This window comes from Seriola lalandi, unplaced genomic scaffold, assembly GCF_002814215.2.
Source record: "Seriola lalandi dorsalis isolate HSWRI2012SDOR001 ecotype SW California unplaced genomic scaffold, Sedor1 jcf7180002053387, whole genome shotgun sequence".
Lineage (NCBI taxonomy): Eukaryota > Metazoa > Chordata > Actinopteri > Carangiformes > Carangidae > Seriola > Seriola lalandi.
In genome coordinates, this window is record NW_019523940.1 from 37,696 (window position 1) to 61,712 (window position 24,017).

The following is a 24,017-nucleotide window of genomic DNA, read 5'->3' on the forward strand; positions in this document are numbered from 1 at the left end:
GGCCCTCTAGGAGGTTAATCCGGTCGTCGTCCTGATGGTCACGAACCACCAGGAGGTTGCACGGTTGACCTTTCCAGTACACCTGGCCCTGCATTAGAGAAGTGCTGGGAGTTTGCTAAGAAACCAAACTCCGCGTACTCAACAAAAGTAGCAGAACGCTTTAAATAAAAATATCTAAATAAATAAGTTAATGGGTCGCGTTATTTATAACTTTTGGAGACAAACTTCGTGCAACCTGAGGATGGCGAGCGACGCCGCGTGCACGCGCAGCTCAGAATGCGCCGTGCACGCGTTCCCCGTCGACTCGAGTCGAAAAGATGGTGGCCAGCGCTCGAGTGCAGAAGCTCCTCCGACGATATAAACTAGCGATCGCCGCCGCATTAACCATCCTCCTGATCCAAGGGCTGGTAGTATGGAGTCTGAGAAGTCTGGAAGAGGGCGAGGCAGAGGTGAGAAACCGTCCCTCCGATTATTTCTGGTATGACTGTGACTCGGTTGCCGTTAGCGCTTAGCTTAGCTCACTGTGTGTTATGATACAGTAACGCTAGCTGATGCTAGCTAAGTTAGCAGCTGGGGGGTGGAGGGGGGTAGCGCTTCTCAGAAACATTTCAGTTCAATCGGACCAACCCTGCCCTGTCTGTCTGCCTCTGTCCACAGGGTTAGACACAAAGTACGAGGTGCTGCATGTTCACAACTATGAACTTAGTGGCTCAGGTAGATCCAGTTGTATGGCAGTTGGCAGGTTTAAGAATCAGCAGCGGTCTTAACACTGGTGATTGTGTGTACATTTCATTTGTAATCACTGTTGTGTTAAGAAAATGTGATGCCCGGCAAACGGAGACAGACAAAGCCTGACTACACAGCTAAGAGGAGGAAAATGTCTATGAAGTGATGCAACTTTGTATGTGACTCAGCTGTGATTCATTGAAACACACAACTCATCAATGTGAGCTGGATTGCCTCACACAGCTGTCCCAGGATATCCAGCATCTGTTCTGCTTTCTTTATTTATACTCTGCTTATTTATATCCACCAGTGGCCTTTCACAGCATCTCTATTCTGTTTATATGACCTTCACAAAGCTTTGACTCAGGGAGGCAGCATTTCCCAGGGATACAGGCTAAACTTAAGCAGAGAGTTGTTTCCTTCACATACCACTGAAATAATTTATTTAACATTAGCCGAGTCCTCCTGTGGGAACCTTATCTCTGAGTCTTCTCTCACACACCTGGAGTGTACTACCTTTAGGCAGTGTCTGTTCCCTCTATATATGGTAAGGTGAGTTGTGAACAGATGTGACCTGTGGAGGACTGCTGTGCGAGTGCACGAGTGGGGTTTTTTTTTTAGCTGCACCAATACTGATAAAGCCACAGGAATGCAAGCTGAAACCTGAAGTGGGAACCGTGCTGTCTCTCTGTCATGATGTGACAAGTGTGGAGTGTGTGTGTAATATTCCTTCCAACATGGATAGATTGCAGATCTGTGTCTGGTGGGTAGGAGACAGGCAGCAGATGTGACAGTGGCTTTAGTGGGGGAAGTTTTACCCTGTCCTCAGCGGAGGGAAAAGAAGGGTCATGATTCTGTGGTCGGTGCTCTCCCTGTGTTGACCGGTAAAATGATTTGCTTCGGTTTAAGCTGTATCAATAAACTCAAATTTTAATAGTCAAGTGCCTTGCCCTTTGCAACTCTGTTAGTATGAATTACACCAGCCTTTATGAAGTAATCCATTTCCTCTGTACACACTAGTACACACATTGTGACAAAACGGGAAATGTGACATGAGATTCACCACATTGCAGAAAAGGTGTTCATTTTCACTTCTATCACCTGTTTGCTTTGTAAGCCTCCAGGCTGTCTGCTGCTTCATCAGATGCAGGTTTAAACATGCTTCAGCAAAGATACAGAAATATGTCTATAGGGGTTTGTGGTTAACTGTAGCTCACCTAGGACTGTAAAGGAGCAGAAGTGCACACCTTTAAAAAATCTCAACACAACTACGTGTTGCGATTTGGTGTCCAGTGCCACACATAAATGTAAGGGAAAGGACATGCAGTAGCACTTGATTTGGGCTCAACATGACACCAAAACCAAACTGAGAAACCAAACAGATTGTTCATATTATTAATAATCTGATTTACATTTTACATTTTTTAAATTAATATTTTAAAGTTGAAGACAGGTGTCATTCATTCCCGTGTGAATGCTGGCTGGGGAAATGTAACACTGCTGCTTCGTGTGTATGTCAGCCCTACACGCAGCATCTATGCAAATGGAAGCACGCAGGGTCTTTGCATGTTTACAGATTCACAGATGCGGAATCAAATTTCAGACTTAAAAATGCACAGAAAATCATCACTTCACCTCGGAACAGTGCATATTGAGTCAGGGAGACTCGCCAATGTAGGCAACATGAGCGAGCGTGGCTGGATTCCTCCATGCTCTGTGGTCTCCGCATTAACTCACAACTGCTCTAATCGGTTGCTTGCTGTGCATGTGTGAACACAGCCATATGCGTTATAATATAGCCCTTGTACAGAAGAATGAAAGGATTGCAAGACAAGAACAAGACTCTGTCATCCTTGTATCATCGCCTGTTTCCCCACGCTCTCCTATAGAGCTGAGAGCTTGCTGCTGCTTCTTGCTTCAGCAGATGCCAATGCTGATATGGTTTCACTCGACTTTAATTGGAAAGTAAAGAGGCTGCCTAGCTTGCCTTTGAATCAATACATTTTTGACATTATGGCGTTAATTAAAAGCTTTGAAAACGAGTGATAAGGAAAAATGTTAGCCCCTGCTGAACGCTTGTCTTCTGTGTGAGAACATTCACTAAAGCAGCCTAAAAGCAAGTAGTGTCTTTATCAGTGTTAGCTGAAAATACGCTTAGACGACATGTTCTTCACACAGAAGTGTTTATATTAATTTTGCAGCTATGAGCCACGACCAGAAAGAAAATATGCCACTGTTGAAAATGTGTGTCTGAAACAAAACTGAGAACAAAAGCAAAACAGATATGGCATTGAAGTCAAATTGACCCTCATCTACCACTGCTAGACAGAATGATTGGGAGAACACTGCTTCAAGCACTTGTCTTATCCTTAATGTTGTTTTTTCTAGCTTTGCTGTTAAACTGCCGCTTTCCAGTAAAGGCTGTTCACATAAAAATGGGTTTATTCTTAGAAATCAGATAAAGTCAGAAATAGGAAAACTCATTTACATGCACTGCAATAATATGCTGTTGTAAAACCACATTTCTTGCCATTGCTTCTTTAGATGGACTTGTTTCAGGTGCAGTTTTTGTTGGACTTTAAATTAGATTTTAGATTCAAGGACACTGCTGTCACATTGATGCTTTTTGTGTCTGGAAGTGAACATGTAAATGTTTAGAATACAAGAAGTTGTGTTTGTGCAGGACAAATCTTTCTTGTCCAGGTGACGTTTTGGGCATCTGCAGAAATCTGACAATAACCAGGTTATTTAAGTGCATGTAAACTCTCGGACATACACTCGCTCTGCAATGACTGGTATGTAACTGAGCTCCACAATGCCTCGTACTGTAATCTGTTCGAGAGTGCAGTTGGCAATCAGTAGCTGACTGTGCTGTATTGGTTGGCAGCTGGTTCATTGGGAGTGTATTATCTGGCTCCTTGTCCCGACCACGCAGCTCCAGTCCCTCTTCTGTTCCCACCGTCTCTGGGCTGTTGACATGCCAGCGGTGTGAGGCGAGAGAGCCGTGTTCGGCCATATCGTCTGACAGAGGCAGAAAGCTCTCAGCCCACTCACTGTTCTCTCTTCTTCCTCCTCTCCAAGTGCATATTCTGAAGGGCTTTTTGTGGGATTCAGTAATCTGCTGTGCCAAAGCTGTGACGCTGTTTGGCTTGAAGATTTTAAAAATGGCCCAAGACCTGTTTTTTCAAAGCCTGTCTTCCATTTTTGGAGGTGCGATTTGTGTTCGTTAAGACTGATTCTCTCCATGCTCTTGCTTTGAAACCGAACTGTGTACCCGGGACATGATGCTGGAAGTGACTCGGATTAGACTGATGATTGTGTTGTGTCCTGTATTGGATCAGTATTTTTACACCATTTTTACATACTCTTTAGAAGAGAACACAAAATTAAGCTGATATCTATTTTGAACTGAAAAGAAACACTTTCCAGCTTATATTTATGCTCATATTAATTTGCTGTTGGGGAAACACATAGCTCAACACATCTCCGAGTTTGGCTCTCCCTTACATAATGTCTTTCTACACTGAACCACAACTGTGTGAAAGTTACTCTGGAGCTAAATTTTCCAACAATGAGATACTTGAACGGTTTTATTACTTCAAAGCAGATGTAAGAGGATCATGTCTTGAAATTTTAGGTAGTATATGAAGTCTCAGTGGATGATATCAAGATGCAAATTTCACACGCAAATCATGAAGCCATGACGATATTCAGTAATGTTGAAGATTTATTGCTCATAGTAATAAAAACAGCTATACATGGCTTGAATAAATGCACACCCCTGCCTTTGTGCAAACAGAGTTTGAGTTTTGAGCCCACACAGAGTTCTGTGTCTCTGGCCCCCGGAGTCAGTCAATCACATTCCGATACTTTTCTTATCTGTATGTCAGAAAGATGAATGAAATATATTTTCATTCACCACATCTCTTTCTCTCTCTCTCTCTCACTCACACACACACACACACACACACACACACACACACACACACACACACACATACACACAGTAGCTGTCTGATGAAATTTTCTACATCACCTCCTCAACGTCTGAGGTGCGTATGAGGCATTTTCGAACCCATGACCTACATGTACATGTGGATGCATTCTTCTTGCAGTTTTGGCCGAAGGCTGCAGACAGAGGTTTTTTGAGGTTTCTATGGTGAATCACTGGGCTCATTATATGTCTTTGAGTGTGTGACTACCCAGAACGGTGCTTTTTGCAGATTAGCTCCACAAAAAGGCAGAGGCTTAGCTAAAAATAACCCAGATCAGAGAAGTGTGTGGGGAAAAAAACAAAACCAAGTAAACACATCCTTCCCTCTGGGCTCTTTCTGCTGTTGTCTCAGTGGAGGTCTTTGTTTACCTTATGTCATTTTTGGATTGTGAATCAATGCCTCTTCTAGGTAGAATTTGTCTAAAATGTTGTTATGGAATGACTGGAAACAGATCTGAATTTAAATCATATTCTTATTCTATGTCCCTCTCTCTCTCTCTCTCTCTGTGTGTCTGTCCTGCTTTCTTCTTCTCTGCTCTCTCTCTCCTCAGAGAAAAACACGACGGTCTAAGCTGCCAGACCACAACAGTCAGGACCCCAAGAGAGACGCAGCACTTTGGGAGAAACAAAACTCTTTGTCAGGGAAGAACAGGGGCAGATGGAGCACCAGGTTGGAGAGGACAGGGGGCACAGCAGCCAGTGCGCTGAGGAGAGGAACCAGCCGGCGAGGAGGAAAGCCCAGCATCAGGCTGAAGTCTCCTCAGGAGCGGGGGATGACCGGGGCTGGAATGGACAGTGTCATTCCCCATGACTTGTCCAGCAGCCGCAACTTCAGCGAGACCCGAGGAGGCACAGATGGGGCGGCTAAGCTACCTGCTGCTGCCATACCGGGGGAGCCGGGCAGCGTAGACGGTGCACACCAAGCTCCCAGCAGTGACTTTGTGCCTAAATGTGATATCATAGGCAAGGACGCTCTGTCTGCCCTGCATCGCGCCGGGTCACAGCAGTGCCGACAGGAGATCGCCAACATCGTGTGCCAGCATCAGGCTGGTCAGCTCATGCCCGACGCACTTCCTCAGTTCTGCCCCCAACTTGGTGAGAACCATTTAAAGTTTGCACAGATGATGTGATAATGCTAAAGGTGCAAGCAGTTACACACTGAGATTTCTGATCACTCACTGATACGTTTTCAATTAATACATTTCTCAATACCTGAGTTTACTGATCAATTAGTTGAACAACAGAAAAATGTTGCAACAGCAATTTTTCTTTAATAATCTGTGATTGTAAACAGAATATCTCTGGGTTTTGAAATGTTGGTCAGACGAAAAAGACATGTTGTTGTGGGCTTTGATTAATTGTGCCAGGCATTTTTCACCATTTTCTGACATTTTGTAAAACAAACAATTGTTTAAACGTAATATCAGTTGTTCAGGAGTTTTTTTTTACCAGGAGCCGAAAATATCCGCAGAGATCTCAAGCTCCCGTAAAACAAACCTGGTTGATCAAATCCTGTAAAAAGACGTTTCAAAGCAGTTTCACTGTATAAAATCATTGTGTCTCAGCCGCTGTTTGGCAGACAACAGACGTGTCATAGGGGCTGCGAGCCGAGCTGCTGACTAATATTTGCTCAGCTTGTTTCTCTGATAACTTTAGATCCATATATCTGATGACTAAAAACCTTCATCTGGTCTGGTCTGCCAGACAACCACAATGCTGACTGATTTAAATTCTCTATCCTCTTGGCTTAAAAGATTTTTAATAAAAATCATGTTAGTGTTTTCATACATCAATAAATGGCCCCTCAATTTTTCTAAACCCCAATTAGGGCTGAGAAATAATTTCATATAATCATACTGACTCTTTCTTCATAAAGACTTATGACAAAATTTTCAATTAGAAATATTGTGGTTTTACAGTTGTTATGCCTAAATAAATGAAATAATATTCCTCCTAGAGCTGGCCACCCGGCTGAGCAATCGGGGGAGAAGGGCCTCAGTAAGAGAGGAAACCAAGAACCTGATGGTCACTCTGGCTGAGCTCCAGAGATCCTGTGTGGAGATGGGAGAAACTTCCAGAAGGACAACCAGTTCTAAGCATCATATCTGGTTTCCTCCAAACACGATGCTAAGAATTGAAGCCAAAAAGTTCAATCTTGGTTTCATCAGACCAGAGAGAAGTTTCTCACAGTCTGAGGTGCTTTTTCTTTTTTGCAAACTTTCCTTCTGGAGGTTTCTGCCTGAAATTCAGTTTTCACTTTGTCATTATGGGGTATTGTGTGTAGATTGATAAGGGTAAATTTTTATTTTTTTCAGTAGGACTCAGTAATGTACATTTGAACCACAAAATGAACATGTCGTATATCTCCATGTGTATTGCACCCACCGTTTCTCTTGCACACCGAGTAAGTTAGACGTCATAGAAATCAAATTGCACATATGTGTCATTTTTTTTTATCCAGTGAACTTGTGTATAGCTTGAGTACACAACTGTAGTATAGTGTTGGGGTTGCTCTGGAACAGATCACACAGCCCACGCCTAGTTGGCAGCCTTTGTGTGTGGGAAGCTTGTTAGCGGGAAAAAAAACAAAAAAAAACAAAAGACAAAGACAGAATGTTAACCCCTTATTTTTAGTCCTGTTCTTTTTAATCTTCAGACATCAAAATTTATGTAACCTACTGAAATCTATTTTTACGCATAGAGCAATGTCTTTTTCAACACCCAGCATTTAAGCTATTATTATTTGAAACTCTCCAGATATTCCTGAATCCTCTATTTCTCCGTCCTCTTTGGCCAGGTGTATCAAATCCAGTTCAGGCCGCTGGCGAGCTGGACAACAGCCTATCCAAAGTGGAGAACCCTGTCAGGGTGGCTTTTGTTCTGATGGTCCACGGCCGTGCTGTACGGCAGCTCAAGCGCCTCATCAAAGCCATATACCACCGTGACCACTACTACTACATCCATGTGGACAAGGTAATCACAGTGCATTTAATACTATATATTCTCTGAAATGTGCTGCCCTACTCATACTGGCATACAGTATTATTTATTCATGCTGAGGCTGAACATTGAACAGTGTATTTGGCTCCCTGCTCAGTGCCGGCTACACTGAGCTCACAAATGCTTTTACCGGTTAGGTCTTCTTGCATTATGAAAGTTAAATTTATCCCACGGGTCTCACAGTGTGGTAAAGGGGATTAGCCTGGATAGAGTAAAGAGTGGTTATTCTTAGGGGCTGGATTTAGTGGAGGAAAAGTCTGCCATCACGTGCAGTTGGAAGGCAAAAGACAAATGTATGGCCGGTGACACTGAGGCAGAGACCCTCAGGTGTGTTGAGCACAGACGGCACAGGAACAGGTGTTATTTATCAGTGCACCTGTGTAGCCGGAAAGGTTAACGAATCCCGGGGAGTTGCCCTGTTCTGCTGCCAAGGGACGGAGGTGAGGCTTGCTGAAGGCAGTGATGAATAAGAAGTCAGTGGAATAGTCACACTACAGACACAATCTCAAAAGCCTGTTTGAGAGATGAGGCTGTAAAAGAGGTCAGGTTGTACTAGAATCAGTCTACCAGCTCCTCTGCACTCCACTACCCAAACCCTTTTCCTTTTTTCCTGCTGTCTACAAGTGAGGACTGTGATTTTAGGATTGTCACTCTGCCTTTTCGCTGCTGCTGCTGCTGCTGCTCTCCTTTCTGAACACAACCAGGATACCCATAGATTCTTGTCCAATCTGTAGGACCTTGAACCAAATGTCCACTCTTTTTTTTTTTGATACAGGACAGAGTGAGCAGCACAGTGTCTGTGCATCACTAAACACCATTGGGCAAATGGCAGTTAATTGGGTGCCAAGTAGCAAAGCGTAGGCACCCATTTTGTCAAATCTTTAATCATGGTTCCCCTGACATGAAAACTTGCTGTTAGTGCTTACAACCATGCTCTTGACGTAATGACATCATGTTTCCATGGCAACTTGTCCACTGGTCTTCTCTGCCCCCACATTGCTGCTTGCAGTTATATTTTCTAAGTGTCTTTTTCTCTTAAGCTGCTCACTTATCGCTTCAGAACCTTTATTAGCTGTGTTTATTTGGAAACATGCCCGTTAATTAGTTGGTAATTAATCTTATTTAGCTGCAAGGGGAAATAAAAAAAAACAGTCTTTTGAACCTACAGATTTTGCTTTCCTGCAGTCTTCAGACAAATGGTCAAACATGCTCATTCATAGTTATATCTCTCACCACTTTTAATGTCTGTGCACAAAGCTTGACAGCTTTTTGGCTCTTTGACTTCCTCCATCTCATCCTCTATTCCCGCTTAATGTTTAATCCCTGCTCTGCAGTTTTCCCCAGACTGTCCGTTTCATTTCTTTCTGCCTTGGTGTCACCTAGAGCCACTTGAAGAAGGAAATAAAGTCAACTTGCTACAAGGCAAAAACAGCTAATTTTGATTTTCACTCTCTATCATCATGACCTGCAGTACAAAGCACCATGTGGCTGTTGTTCCTCTCAGATCAAATTCTCTTTCAACGTGAGCCAGCTTTGTGTGGTTGTCTTGGCACAGTAGCAGCTGGAGATCTGTGGGAACTGCCACACAGCTAAAACTAGATTACATTTGTGATGCAGAAACACAACTCATTTTAACTTTTTGACCTTTTGCTTTGAAATCATCCAGCGATCCGGCTACATGCATCGAGAGGTCCTGCAGATAGCCCAGCAGTTCCCAAATGTGCGTGCCACGCCCTGGAGGATGGTCACCATCTGGGGTGGTGCCAGTTTACTGAAGGCCTATCTTCGCAGCATGCAGGACCTGCTCTCCATGCTGGACTGGAAATGGGATTTTTTCATCAATCTCAGCGCCACAGACTTCCCCACCAGGTTGGTCAGTCATGTGCAGTAACATTACACTCCACAATACACCGTAGAATTATCAAATATCAAAAACATGCTAAGTATCTCTGAGAACCTTTGCACCGGCTGCATTTAGCCTTTACTGTGGTCAGGTATTTCTATGTTATATATGTTTGGTGCAAAATACTTAACCTCCTTTGTATTTTTGTGGTGCTCTCTGGTGTATTTTCTCAAAGTTGTTAAGTTTTGCACAATTTTTCCCGTTTTTGTTGATAATTTTTGTTTGTCACTGATGGTTTAATCCTTCAGTGCTGCGTTGAGACTCGTTTCTCTTTCTGTCCTGCAATGACTGTCTTTTACAACAACATTATACTATAGTAGCAGCCAAAGCATTTGCCGGATGAAAAGAGTACTTTGGTAGCAGCGTTAAATCGATTGTTTTGGTCACTGAATCGCAGAGCTGGCAGTAGATAGACTTTGTTCTTGCTGATCAGTTTTGGCTGGATTTCAGGGGCAGCTCTGAACCCCTATCAGAGCAGCTGCTTGTCCTACTGAACTGTCCCCAGGGGAAGTAGCTTGGATTGCTTGGATACACACAGACATTCTGTCCATCTAATTTTATACTTTTGGATATTATCAGTCAGCACCACAGTCAATCCATCCTTTTATTTCCATACAGCCCTGTAGACCTAACTGTTTTCCTTTTCAATTCTCACCTTCACACCCTCCTACAGGACCAATGATGAACTGGTGGCTTTCCTGTCGCAGCACAGAGACAAGAACTTCCTCAAGTCACATGGAAGAGAGAATGCCCGGTGAGGATGCTAGTTTTAACATACCTGCTAAAAACACAGCTCTGCTTGGCATTTGGCTTAATTAAATGTGACACCTCTTAACATTTAATCCAAACCTTTGAAGTATTTTTAAGAATTTTTTTTTTTGGCAAATTAACAAATTAAAGAGAGAGTTCTGATTATATGTTAATTCTATTCATTTTTTTTTTGACAGAAATTTGAGAACACTTTAACTCCATCTTTTTAATATCTGTGCATCTGTGGAACCAGATAAACTGATTTGTTTTCAAGTTTTTCATCTGCCATTGTTAAATACAGTTTTACTTTGATCAGTGCTGCACATGGGCTCTTCCATCATTTTCAACCGCGCTCTGTGTTCAAGGTTTATTAAGAAGCAGGGCCTTGACCGTCTCTTCCATGAGTGTGACAACCACATGTGGCGTCTCGGGGAACGCAACATCCCAGAAGGCCTGGAGGTCTCAGGTGGCTCTGATTGGTTTGCGCTCACCCGCCGCTTCGTGGAATACGTCATCAACTCCCAGGATGACCTGGTGTCAGGGCTGAAGCAGTTCTATTCCTATGCTCTGCTCCCCGCTGAGGTAAGTAAGCCTTAGGTGGTCTGTTTATCTCCCGTAGTTGAGACAGACAGTTTGATATACAAGTCTGTCTCAGGCTTGTCCTCCCCTGCCAAGTCAGAAGAGCCTAGTAGCGGAGATAATGTAATACTTTAAGCTTTCAGACGCAGCGTGCTGCAGAGGTGCCAGACGGGAGGAGGGTTCACTAGAGTTTATCTGACTGTGTGGTTTAATGTCTCTGTGGAGGAACAGCAGTTTCCTCGCTGTTGTGCCATACAGATGTAACCTTTTGTAATTTAGAGTGGGTTAAAAACTGTTTATGCATACCTTTGACAGTTTACAGAAACTTCATCCCTTTGTTTCATTGCGGAGTGCAGTATAAATATTGTATTTACCCCTCCACTTTCTCCCCAGTCTTTCTTCCACACGGTGCTGGGGAACAGTCATATGTGTGACACCCTGGTGGACAATAACCTGCGTGTCACCAACTGGAATCGTAAACTGGGCTGTAAATGCCAGTACAAGCACATTGTCGACTGGTGTGGCTGCTCTCCCAATGATTTCAAACCGCAAGACCTCATCCGTATTCAGGTGAGAGAGTCAGCTCATGAACATTTTTTTTTTTTTTCCGGCTTAAAGCTTCACTCTCGCGTTTATTTTACTGCGAGTTTGGTTCAGCGTTGTTTTGCTATTTCCTCTTTTCTCATCCACAGCAATTGACCAGACCAACATTCTTTGCCCGTAAATTTGAGTCAACAGTAAACCAGGAGGCCATAGACATCCTGGACACTCACCTCTATGGCCAGTACGCTCCGGGCACCATCGCCATCAAGGCATACTGGGAGTCCCTGTTTGAGCAGTTGGATGGCTTCGGCTCTCTCAGTGATGTGGCTCTCACTGCTTATACTTCTTTCTTTCGCCTCGGCCTGAAGAATCTGGCGACCACTCAGAGCAATGTGGAGGCCTGCAGGTAGACAGTCTGTGTTTTTACTGTAACTTATATAGCAAATGTATTTTCTTGTTAAAGATTCATTTCTTTCATAGAAATGTATGTAATGTAATGATTTATTTATTTCGTCACCTCAGGTTTGAACCAGTGGGCTACCCTCTGTTGGTACACTTGTACTTTTATGATGACCGTTTCCAAGGGTACCTGGTGCGTCAGGAAGCCCAGGCTGTGGGGTCAAAGGTCAGGGAGACACTGGAGATGTGGGCAGTGCCCCAGGCCTCCCTCGTCCTCGAGACGAACCTTAAAGAGTTTGAAAGGCTCAAGAATCTGGAAGTAAGTGCCCTCTGAGGTAGTAGCTTTTACTTTACACTCTTCATTGTTCTTGGGGTGTGTGACTCATGATAGATGCTTATTCTTTATTATGTCGTTAAAGTTTCTATCCTGCAACTTTAAAGATGAATTTGCCTAAGAAAATTGCTGTGTAGAAAGATTTTCTTCCTGATATATAAAAATTGGGGTGGTATTATCAGGGCTTGATCTGACCACAACCGAACTTTGAAGTTTAATCAGTTTTAAAAATATGTTAATATTGGGAGGAAGGCTAGTGCAGAAAGTGCTAACATATTCAATTACCTTGTCCTCAAAAAGCTCACTGCAGACTGTGAATCTTTTGGTCTTTCTCCCTGACAGATTGGCACAGAGTGGGATCCTAAGGAAAGGATCTTCCGTAACTTTGGTGGGGTGATTGGGCCTTTGGATGAACCCTTAGCAGTCCAAAAGTGGGCCCGTGGTCCCAACCTCACAGCCACTATTGTGTGGCTTGACCCAGCTCTGGTGGTGGCAGCATCATACGACATTACAGTGGATGTGGATGCTGAGTACACCCAGTACAAACCGCCGCTGCAGCGCCCCCTGCGGCCTGGGACCTGGGTAGTACGGGTGTTAAAGCAATGGGAGCGCGTGGCAGAAGTTCGCTTTCTTGTCATGCCGCTAACCTTCAAAGATAAGGAGCCACTACGCAAAGGTGAGACGGGAAGTTAGAGCTTTTGACTTTCAGTATGTAAGTTTAAATGATATGGCTCATGATATTGTATCACACTCACTCTGCCTGTTGGTTCCTAATGAAGACACAAACATTTTGATTGTTGACAAAGAAAGAAAAAAACATACCAGGCGTAATTGAAGGTTTTAATTTTAATATGTGAGAATTCATCTGCAGTGTTTTATTGGATCTTTTAAAAGTCCCTTTCCCCTTTTCAATTTCTCCAGAAGAGGACAGCTGGCTCCATGTAGGTCCTCCAGGGAATCAGTACCTGGAGCAGAGTTTCCAGCAGCTGAGCTCCATGTTGAAGCTGCCTCCCCAGGAGTCTGCCATGCAGGAGGCCCAGCGTAACGCCCAGCTCGTGGGCCAGGCTCTTGAAGCTTGGGTGGACAGCAGTGTGAGGAACTTCTGGGTCACAGGTGACCTGTGCACCACGCAGACTTCATCCTGCCCAGCACTGGGACCTTGCTCCAAAACCTCCTGGAGCTCTCTGTCCCCAGACCCCAAGTCTGAACTGGGCCCAGTCAAAAGTGATGGGCGGATCAGGTAGCCCCAAGAGAGGAGGGACTGTAGACTTTAACACATACACAGGAAGACTGAGAGAGAGCTGGACCTACACTGGAGAGCTCCAGCAGAACCTGTGTGAACCGGATATTGTCCCCAAGGTCTGCTCAGAGCTCAAGGGCACATAAACAGGAAACTTCCTGCACTGAGGAGTCAAGATATCCTTAGTGAAGTAATTGGTAATATAGACTTAAAAGAAGAGGATATGACTGCTGGAAAATTTGCACATAGAAGATTGCAAGCGGAAAGCTCTTGTGTCATTGTTTGCTCAATGGTTCCATTGATGACAGATGTATTGTTGTGTTATTTTGCTGGCACACAGGATTTCAGTCGGGGTCGGTCTCGGACGGAGCCCGAAGACAACCCTGTGCACAGTTTTCAGTTTTCCTCTGCTTTGAAAGAATCAGAAAGCAGTTGTCAAAACTCAACAACAGGCTCCTTCGCTGTGCTTCTATCTTCATTTCAAGGGAGAGTGGAACCTCTGAGTCATATTATTGTGCTTATTTTGAAGCATTACTATGTAAGCATATGGAGCAGTCAGCTGAAGTGCACTTTACTGTAAGACTGTGATGTTACGCAGAGGTCACTCGGTCACAGTGTGAGGAGCAGAAGTTAAAGAGTCATGGATAAGGTCACATCACGTGTTCATTTTACAGTAGGCTCTAAGACAAATACCTGCACCATGACTCCCTGTTGCACAGACACATCAGTAACTTGGGTTAGGAAGAAATAAGGAAAGAGAGTGAGTGGGGTTCTTAGGTTTCGAGTCGTCCTAATTTTTAGTTCTGTTTACTGTGACATCATTTTTGAACATGTAATTTTTTTTTATGTATTTGTCTGTTAGTTTCCTGATGTGGCTGTTTAAAGTGTTAGGTTGTCTCTGATGTCCATTGTTGCAACAAAAAAAAAAAAAAGCCACTCCGAGTTGTTTTCCTGGTCATAGGAAGTGCCTAGACAGCTGCAGCAACAAGGCTGCAGAGACAATGTGGTTACGTTCAAAATTCCTGTGAAAAAGTTGATAAAACAATCTCAACTCAACAGGTGCACTGTTTCATGACAGCTGGGCGGAGGAGGATTTGTGGTATTGTCAAAAGCTTCAGAACAAGCAAGTAAGTGGACCTTGAGTTGAGTTTGTTTTTGATAATTGATGTGACAATGCTCAAATCTTCTGAAATAATTTGGAGCTGCAATGAGTAGTCGATTAATCGATTGGTCGATCAACAGGAATCGTCAACGTTTTGATTATTATCAAATGATTATTGAAGTCATATTTCAATAAAAATTCTAAACTAATCATTAGTTGAAGTTGAAAAACAATTTAGTTTTGCTCTTTGGCTCTAAATTTAGCTAAACTAAAGCCAGTTTAACAAAGTGAAGAGAATTTGGATGAAACGTTAATGGAAAAGTTTGACATTTTGGGAAATATACTTTCTTGCTGAGAAAATTGATACCAATCTCATGTCCATACACTAAATATGAAACTACAGCCAACAGCAGACTAAGTTAGCTTCGCACAAAGACTGGAAACAACATAGGTCTGTCCACAGGTAACAAAATCCACTAGCTCCTGTAAAGCCCACTTATTTGTTAAATATGTGTAAAAATGACAACTGGTTGTTTTTCTTTCTTGGTCGGAACCAGTAACATGGCAGAAACCTGCCAACCGTACGTAAAACAAGACTTTTTTTTTTTTTTTTACTCTGGTTCTTTTCAGATTAAACAAACAAGATATTTTAATTTCTAATTTGTAAGATTTAGAGATGCTTGGTAGGCAGATTTTATTATCCTTGAACAGAGACAGTGTCGCCATTTCCTAATGTTTCCAGACAACACAGCACATAAGTGTATTTTCCAAAATGTCAATGCTTTCCTTTAAATGCAAAACTTTCAAACTGCAAACCTGGTTAGACATTATATGTTATACCTCCTGTGTATTAGTTTAAATGCAGTATTGTCACTCGTGTGTGCGTGCGTGCGTGCGTGCGTTGCGTGCGTGCGCGCGTGTGTGTGTGTGTGTGCGTGCGTGCGTGCGTGCGTGCGCTCTGTTTGCCTCACTGGTTGGTTATTCTCTTTTCATTTCTTATGGTGCATTTCAAGTTTTCAAATCCACCAACCAAAAAACGGTACGCGGTACACTGTGTTTTTATTTTACCGTGATCAAGAGAATCTAAGCTGCCTTTACTTAGCCGAAAAGATGAATGGTTTATACGGGATAATAGCTTCCAGAAATGTGCAGATTGATGCCTTTTCAGAGGACAGTAAACCCCCTTATCTGTGTCTTAGTCTTTATCTAGTTTTATGTGATCTTTTATGTACTTAAATAATAGTTGGCCACCATATGAGTTTTCAAGTGTCCTTGTTTACCTTGCACAGTACAGCTGCTTCAGTGAAGCCCCAGTTTTATTGAGATAAGAGATCAGAGTAATCCATTTAACAGATGTTATTTTTCTACACGTTATGAGAGGAATTGTGTGTTGTCTGTTCATTTCCAGTACCCTGTTAAACTATTAGAAACTGCTGACTACTTGTGTTGTAAATGACAGTCCACCTGTTCAACGTCATTTGAAGCAGAACTTCTGTTTTGTTTTTGATTATCTCGGAGGGGGTTGGGATGTTGAGGTTTCCGTCCGTGCTGCTGTGATAACCAGCAGCAGTCTGGCGGCTGGTGAGTCATCCTGGGCTCTGTGGCTCTTATCTGAGTAGAGAACTTTAGCCTGTCGCTGTATGCCTCTGGAAAAGCTCGTAGGATACGCATCCTGACTGGTGACTCAATAAAAAACACTTACATGAAGGTTTTTGTTGTGCTATTTCATTTTATTTTCCTTTCTTTGCATGTCTACATTGTCTATACTGTTTTTTAAAAAGCGATGGAGGGGGTCGGACATGTTTATGAGGAGGAGAGTCTCTCTCCAGGGTGCTGAACATTTCCTCCTTGATACTTCCTTGTAAAACTGCTTGACATGATTTTACTTCATAAATACTGTAAGCTACACCTTCGTGTTGGTCTCAAACCGGAACTCGTTCATATAAATATTTAGTCAGGTTTGTGCATGCTTATCCACATGATTCAATGTTATTGTGCGTCTTTGTTGAGCATATAAACCCGCACAAAAGGAGGGAGAGAGTTGAGGAGCGACAGGCTGGGGAAACGAAGAAGTTTAAACATTTAGTTTATTTTCAGGAGCTCATCTGCCCAGAAAGTCTCAGCGAGATGGATGATACCTTTGCGACACAGAGGCCGGAGGAAATGAGGATGGTTTGCTCGGACAGCGCGTACGGGTCATCTGCGGTGGACACGGACACAGAGGATGGACAGACACCCACATCCAACACCTTCCCTTATAATGAGGATTTAACGCATAAGGTGATTTCTTTTGTGCTACTTTTGATGAGAGTTGTCCAAAAATTCATTCTAAGGCTAAAATAGTCAGACTGCCAAAATTAACCAGAATCACAGGCCCAAAATATTCTTTTTTTATTTTAGGTTCAGTTTTTATCTTCAAGGCACTGGACTTTAACTTCTATTTCTAATGAGTTACCTTGCCTGGTAAATATTATGATCTGTAAGATCTCTGGTTTTAGTAATTCACTCCATCTGAGTCTATATGCCTTATACTTTTGTAACTGTACTCCATATGATGCCAGCTACAATAATTAATATCCATACCAGATACAGTAAACCAAGGGGTCCCCATAAAGTTTAATATTAAAATCAATATAAATGCATCATGAAGTAAAAAGTAATTAATTATGTGTTGATTAATTAAATAATTGGTGACTTTATTAAATTATATCTCATTACTATGAAACTTTATTTCATCATTCATTAATAACTGTTTTATCAATATAATTATTTTCAAGTTTTAATAAAGTCCCTTTTTAATTCATACTGGCATTTTTCTTAATGACACTTAATAAAGTAATTTTTCATGGCAGCGCTGTTGTCCCCTCCCCGTCACATTTCAGCCCCTGCCTCCCTCAAGCAAGCTGAGTAACTTGAAAAGTGTAGCCACTTAGTTTCTGTGAAGTACTTGCATTATTTAATTACTGCATGATTACTTATTTATTTACCTATTGCTTAGTTATTTATTTATTTAATATTGAACACTTTGGGGCTCCATAGTAGACCACTGGTTTCCTGGTGTCCCATTAAAATAAAGCAGCTTCTCAGTGTGACCCCTCATGACAAACTTAACTATACTCTGAGTCCATAGCTGGTCAGCCACAGTGATTTTACCCTCTCAAATGATTAGTTTTAGTATTTTAAGGAGCCCAATGGCAAAAGCGCCATGTTGGGAACCACAATTTATTAGGTACACCTGTGCAATCGAATGCAATCCTATAGAACATCTCTGTAATAAACCCTACAGCTAATGAGTCTCCTCCAGGTTATATGACCTCAGAAATGACAACATACTTGAATCGACAGTTTTCTGACAGTGTCACCAAAAGTGAATACTCTAAGCTTAACAAAGACATTAAGCGCTGTTGTTTTGGATTGCATTGGATTGTAAAGGTGTACCTAATAAACTCATCATTTATATTTAGTCCATGATAAAACATGAAACCAACTTCTGTTACTTATGTAAAATCAAGAATGATTATTACCAAATGACAGCTGCGTTCAAACACACATTTCTTAGATTCTTACAGAATAACACAACAGTTCATGAGTTTTGGTGTTTACAGATAAATCTCAACAACACTGTCTGGATGTTTGACCATCAGCAGATGTTTAAATGTAATTCTGTAAACAGTGCATCATGCCTCTGAGTTGAGTGTGTGTGTGTGTGTGTGTGTGTGTGTGTGTGTGTGTGTTAGTGGGTGGGTGATTGGCTCACATTAAAATCCTCACCTGGATTAGCTTCACCACAGTTACACCACCATCGTTTAGTACATCATTGGTATTCATGACTAAAATCTTGTTAATCCTCTGTGTATCACATGCAGCAAATCAGCAGCTTCCTCACTCAGATGCACAAATCCACGTACACACACACACACACACACACACAGTCATGTTTCCATCACTTCAGAGGACATTGCATCAACTTATATTGAGACCTACCCTAACCATAACCATGATATGCCTAGCCATAGCCCTTACCTTAAACCTAACCTTAAACCAAGTCTTCACCCTAAAATTATGATTATTTATAATAATTTACATTATGGCCATTTGCTTTTTAAAAATAAATAATAAAAATAAAATTGGGTCCCTGCATACACACACAAACAAACACAGATTATATTACGGCAGTGGGTTACATAGCATGTTCCAATATCACATAAAAAGCATTGAATACTTTTGGGACAGTAATTGTTCTGATATCTGACAAACAAAAAAACTGGTTTAATAAAACAACAAGTCTCCACTGGAGATGTGCAGGATCAGTTTGACCTTTTTTCCTTTTTACCCCACACTGGTAACACACACTTTCAAATTACTGACAAACGTTCCTCTACAGACTCACAGACGTTGGATGTTATTGTTTCACCACTGCAGCAATTGTAATGATTTGATCCCTTCATAAACCTCAAGACGCCCCAAAAACTCATCTGTGCAGTATTTGTAAAATAAGTGGTGCATTGTGTGCGAGCCTAGAACAGGCTCCTGCTTCCTCAGTAATTAAATTTGTGGTTATTTTTGTCGTTTTGCCCAGTTACAGCATGCCAGAAAACTACACAGTGTACTAGGTGCAGATGGCTCCAGCTTTTTGCAGGCTGAAATGGGCCAGTTGGCCCTCAGTTATCTGAATAGCCAGAAAACTTTTAAGCGCTCTTATGAGAAGCTGTGTCAATGAGAAACTAGAAAATAAATAGAAATGTCTCTTGTCTAGTCTAAAGCTGCTCATTATTGTACTAGAAGATACTTGGTACACATGGAATGATGTATTTTTCTGAACTCTGATAAAAATCCCTTTTGGTTCAATAATAATTATTAATGTGAAGGCTTAATGTGACGATATCTGTGTTTAATAGCCTGCTTCATAATAACCTTTTCATCTCTTGGCTCTTAGATGATAAGTTGTTTGAAATACCCTGTAATCTTTGGATTAGTGTGTGTGGACAAGTCTTGAGAGACATGTCTCAGTCTGGGTCTGTTATCCGTCCTGAAACTGTGGACAAAATATACATATACAGTTTGATACGCTCTCTGCTGGCCGACCAGGATCTCCCTGAGGATGGATGCTCGTGACTATGTGAGCTACATTACCCTCCTCTGGATTCATTGGACTCTAACAGATATGAGAGTCTTGGGTTTCCTCTCAGCAGTTTCATGGCAACTATCTCATTATGGCAGATCTCTGGGACTCGCTTGTGATGAACCTAAACAACACAGAGAAATCTCATGTTGCCATGGAGACAGATTCAGCATCTCTGCCCTCGCTGTAGGGCCCTCATCACTGTAAACCCCCACCTCCATCCTCACTTCATACACACCCTCCTCAGTTCCCGTGTGCTTCCTGGAGATAAACTTCCTCCTGCTCTCTGCTCTAACAGTGTAAGTCCTGAGAGTGTTTACATGCTATTATCAAAATTTGATGAAGGAACCATGAAATAGTAATATGTTGATTACACACTGGCCAACTAAACACTGCAAAACTTCCCGTTCACACAGTGAGTCATCCGAACAGCAGCTCTCCTCTGGTCTGTGTTATTTGTACTTGAGGGCCAGTTTGTGCTCCACTCCCACTGGAGGAACATCAGTAGGCGATCTCAGCACAACGCTTCGCTTAACATTTCTTATTCAAAAATAAAACAACTGCATCCCACATAAAGATTATGTATGTCCTGAACACTCTGTCTGAAAAGATAACAGTCTATTTGCTGGATTTCTGAAGCTTTTTTCTGCATTTGCAGTATGAAAAACTGTCGCTTCACTCAGCATTTTAGAAAGCTACATCTTCAGTGAGAGCAAACATTCACCTTAAAGGACCCAATTCTCATCCTGCGCATCTGCTCAAACTGTCATGAAGTTATCTTTTCAATGGGAGAGCAAAGCCCAATGTGCAGAACTTGTGGAGTGAACGTATTGTGAGTTGCAGAGCGCTGCATGCTGTGATGCTGCGCTGTATGTGGGCACTTTGAAACTGCAGATAAGAGGCAAACAGCAGTGCTGGCTGGCCTGCTGAAGGAGGGGCAGGAGGAGGAGGGGGTGGCTGATAAATGTCAATAAAAGAGGCAAGCATCTGCTGTGAAGGAGCTCCAGGCTGGACCCACCAGTTCCCAATGAGACGATAACCATGGCGACAAGGCAAATTGATGCCTACGTCCAGCACTGACTGTGGTGTCAAAACAGTAGATCCCTGCTGGGGGGACACATGACCATGAGAAATGATGGTTATCACGCCTGCTTTGGCTGTTTGCTTTTACTTGTGTGCGTGTGTGTGTGTGTGTGTGTGTGTGTGTGTGTGTGTGTGTGTGTGTGTGTGTGAGCTTTGATTTGTAAAAAGTGTTGGAATAAGGATTCAGATCCTTAACTAAAGTAAAACCAGCGATAAAACAGCTTAAAGATAAAAGTCCTGTATTTAAGGACTTTATCAAAGACATCATTATTGTTATTACTGATGCATCACTACTTCATACAGATAGATAGTATTCCAGTGGGTCCAAATATGCAGGTTGGGCCCCTCCAGAGGGTCACTAGATAAATGTCAATGGTCATGAGATAATTAAAAGAAGAAAAAACAAAGTTCTACATCAATTTATATTTATTTGTTAACCTTTCTGTAATCTTTGCTTTTTTTGTAAAAGATTGGAGACTTTTCCCTCCTCGGGTCTCAAACAGTTATTTAAATGAGCCCATCTGAAAAGTTTAGAGGTGAAATGTCTCTATTAATGAAACTGAAAATAACTCATAGACATCTGAAACATGACAGGCCACCAACCAGAGACTGCTTTTGTGATCACAAGTCAAAAAGATTAGGAACCACTGGTTTAATACTAAACATTTTGTATAAAATCTTAATCTGAAAAGTCAGTAGTAACTATAGATGAGTCTAAATTAGCATGAAAATGAAATTCTTCACTGTGTCTCACGTTACTTGAATAAATGTACTTAGTTGCTTTCCTCCACTGCTGGTGAATATGTGAAAAAAAGGAGAAAGAGAAAACAAAGAACAAGAACATTGGCCTGAGATTTAGCAGCCATCTCTGATATAGTGATACAGTTGGAGGCCCACACACACACACACACACACACATACACACACACATTTCCCAGTACATTCCCAGTTCAGCGCTGCACATTGCCCTGTCCTTCTGAAGACGTGAAGCAAACGTCCAGCTGTCACATTACATTACAGACCAGAGGGCTGTGCACTGAGCAACAGATGAACATGTACAGTAAGCAACACTATGTGCCCACACAGTGTACTGGCCTCAGGCGATGAGCACACAGGCAGCAGTGAGGCCTGGATGTAGGCCCTATGTGATGTCGCCTCTCTCTGTGACTCTCTCTGCAGACGATCCTCGTGGGAGACAGCGGAGTGGGCAAGACCTCCCTGCTGGTTCAGTACGACCAGGGCAAGTTTATCCCAGGCTCCTTCACTGCCACCGTCGGCATAGGCTTCACAGTGAGTCCACACTTCTTGTCCTACACACCCTCACACCCTGAATTTGTTTCGCACTCGCTAACCCCCCACCCCACCCCAGCCAGGACACTGTCACTGTGATGGGCTGTTTGTACTGAAGTCGTGACATAACAGCAAAGCAAATCGTCTCTGTTTCTGTGCTGCGGAGTGTATGACTCCCTCAGTGTGTCAGTGAAGTGCAGCATGAATCAGTGGTGTTCTCCAGTGTGGGATGGTGCATTTTCTCACTGCATTCATTACAATCCTTACCATTCTGTGGTGGGGGTTGGGGGGGTGGGTGCTTGATTGAGGGAACATTATTATCTTTAATGATTCCACTGCTATGATTAAATTACTGTGAAGAGAGCACAGCTAATGAATATCATGGCAGGAGGCAGTTTGCTGCTGGATGTTTGTAACAAAGCTGTTTTAAACCACGCTGATTTTCTGCTTTGTGACATGTGGGGAGGGGGAGAGGGTTACGCTGTGTGGCAAGTGGAGGCAAAAGGAGACAAACAGGAAAGATGTATGGTTCATTTAGAGCATGACTTTTCTGCTGTGGCGGTGACACCTTTGGCTTGGTGTCACTGCCATTAGAGCGGCATAGAGGAGGCAGAGATCTGTGAGAGAGTATAAAATTGGCTTTGCCATTTTGTATTAGCATTGGTTTTAGAAAAATGAGCTGCGGGGAAAAAAAATCACTCTACTCACACATTTACTGGATTTAAAGTCATGGGTAGGACGGCACCTGCAAATACACACTGATCATTTTTGTTTTGTCTTCACTTTGATAGGGCTTGGCACAGATGATCAAAACATAGTCTTAAATGCACAAGAGGTGAAAATGTATCCGGTGTTTCTTCAGCATTTATTGTCGTGGCTCAGTCGGCTGGAATAAATTAATATATTTTGCATTTAAAGCTTTTTCAGCCTCTTTGTTCATTCTGAGATGTCTCTCTCCTTTCTACCATGGATTATAAAGCAGTGAGTACAAGGTAAAAATGCAGATGCAATAGCACAGCATATCAAGGAGTTGGCAGTTTAGCTGATATTATCTCAAATGTTAATCACCCTGTTGTGCAGCTTACAACTCTAACTTCTATGCAACCCTGTTCAGAATCAAATCAGTCACACATCCAATGGACTCCATGTACAAACACGTTTGATCATTATACTCATGTCAGAGGGCGAGATGCTGCCTGCAGCTGCCTGTGCAGAGCGATGAGTTCATATGTTTGAACGAAAAATGACATGTCAGTTATGTAACATAAATGATCTCTGGCCATGTGTCATTAGGCCTGTCACTACCACCAGAGAGAGAGAGAGTGGGGAGGAGAGGCTCCTGTCCTATTCTCTACTTGAACACTTGGGGGAGACAAACACTGCAGGGAAAAGATTCATCTTCAGACTTGATCTGGAAATTGAGTCTCTGTGAAACCATTTTCGAAATGTTTGGCATGCTAATTAAATGAAATGATTGGGGGTATTTATAGAATCATCTGTTCTTGACAAGAATAGAAGTGTATTTATTGTTCATTTGCTGTGAAGGGAAAAATTGGTGGCAAAAGAAGCGTCAAAAATAACAAGAGAAAGGAACTATTTTATTATAATATGATTTTATTTATAATACGTTTTCTTCACATATTCTTAAAGGAGCAAATAAAAAGTTTGTTTTTTTGGAGCAGAGATGTGGAATCCCTTTATCGCCCCTGAAGCACAGATTATCCATATTTAGGCTTCATTTCACATTGTGCATCGTGTGTATTTAAACTAACAGGTCACAGTTGACCTGTGTGACTCCTTGCACTCTCATTTTGACCCTGTCTGTGATCCAGCACCACCTGTAGCGGATGAGCAGGCCATCCGCGCTATTGACCGACCCCCGTGCTGCTGTTTGGGGGACAATATCAGTAGCCTGATGCTTCACTCATAAGAAAAGACAGTGTTTGCTGGAA

The 24,017-nt window shown here is 42.4% G+C and overlaps 2 protein-coding genes across 2 annotated transcripts; both read left to right on the forward strand.

Moving 5' to 3' along the window:
* Nucleotides 1–298: 298 nt before the first annotated feature.
* On the forward strand, nucleotides 299–16,277 carry xylt2 (xylosyltransferase II). The gene is made up of 11 exons (XM_023401037.2): nucleotides 299–449; nucleotides 5,272–5,815; nucleotides 7,518–7,693; nucleotides 9,387–9,589; nucleotides 10,297–10,377; nucleotides 10,739–10,955; nucleotides 11,346–11,522; nucleotides 11,645–11,901; nucleotides 12,018–12,213; nucleotides 12,571–12,904; nucleotides 13,150–16,277. Exons 1-11 carry the CDS (start codon nucleotides 318–320, stop codon nucleotides 13,470–13,472), a joined length of 2,640 nt encoding a protein of 879 aa, XP_023256805.1. The 5' UTR covers nucleotides 299–317; the 3' UTR covers nucleotides 13,473–16,277.
* Nucleotides 16,278–16,682: 405 nt separating this feature from the next.
* On the forward strand, nucleotides 16,683–23,909 carry LOC147819449 (ras-related protein Rab-26-like). Its single transcript, XM_087172585.1, has 3 exons — nucleotides 16,683–16,850; nucleotides 21,955–22,065; nucleotides 23,898–23,909. The coding sequence occupies exons 1-3, from the start codon at nucleotides 16,698–16,700 to the stop codon at nucleotides 23,907–23,909; spliced, it is 276 nt and encodes a 91-aa protein (XP_087028711.1). The 5' UTR covers nucleotides 16,683–16,697.
* The last annotated feature ends 108 nt before the right edge of the window (nucleotides 23,910–24,017 follow it).

Bases quoted from the DNA above. Each gene is read 5' to 3' on its own strand.
- LOC147819449 (XM_087172585.1), top strand. From the start codon at position 16,698: ATGGATGATACCTTTGCGACACAGAGGCCGGAGGAAATGAGGATGGTT. The intron at 16,851-21,954 runs GTGATTTCTTTT...CTCTCTCTGCAG, and splicing joins ATGAGGATTTAACGCATAAG to ACGATCCTCGTGGGAGACAG.
- xylt2 (XM_023401037.2), top strand. From the start codon at position 318: ATGGTGGCCAGCGCTCGAGTGCAGAAGCTCCTCCGACGATATAAACTA. The intron at 7,694-9,386 runs GTAATCACAGTG...GAAATCATCCAG, and splicing joins ACTACATCCATGTGGACAAG to CGATCCGGCTACATGCATCG. The intron at 12,214-12,570 runs GTAAGTGCCCTC...TCTCCCTGACAG, and splicing joins AAAGGCTCAAGAATCTGGAA to ATTGGCACAGAGTGGGATCC.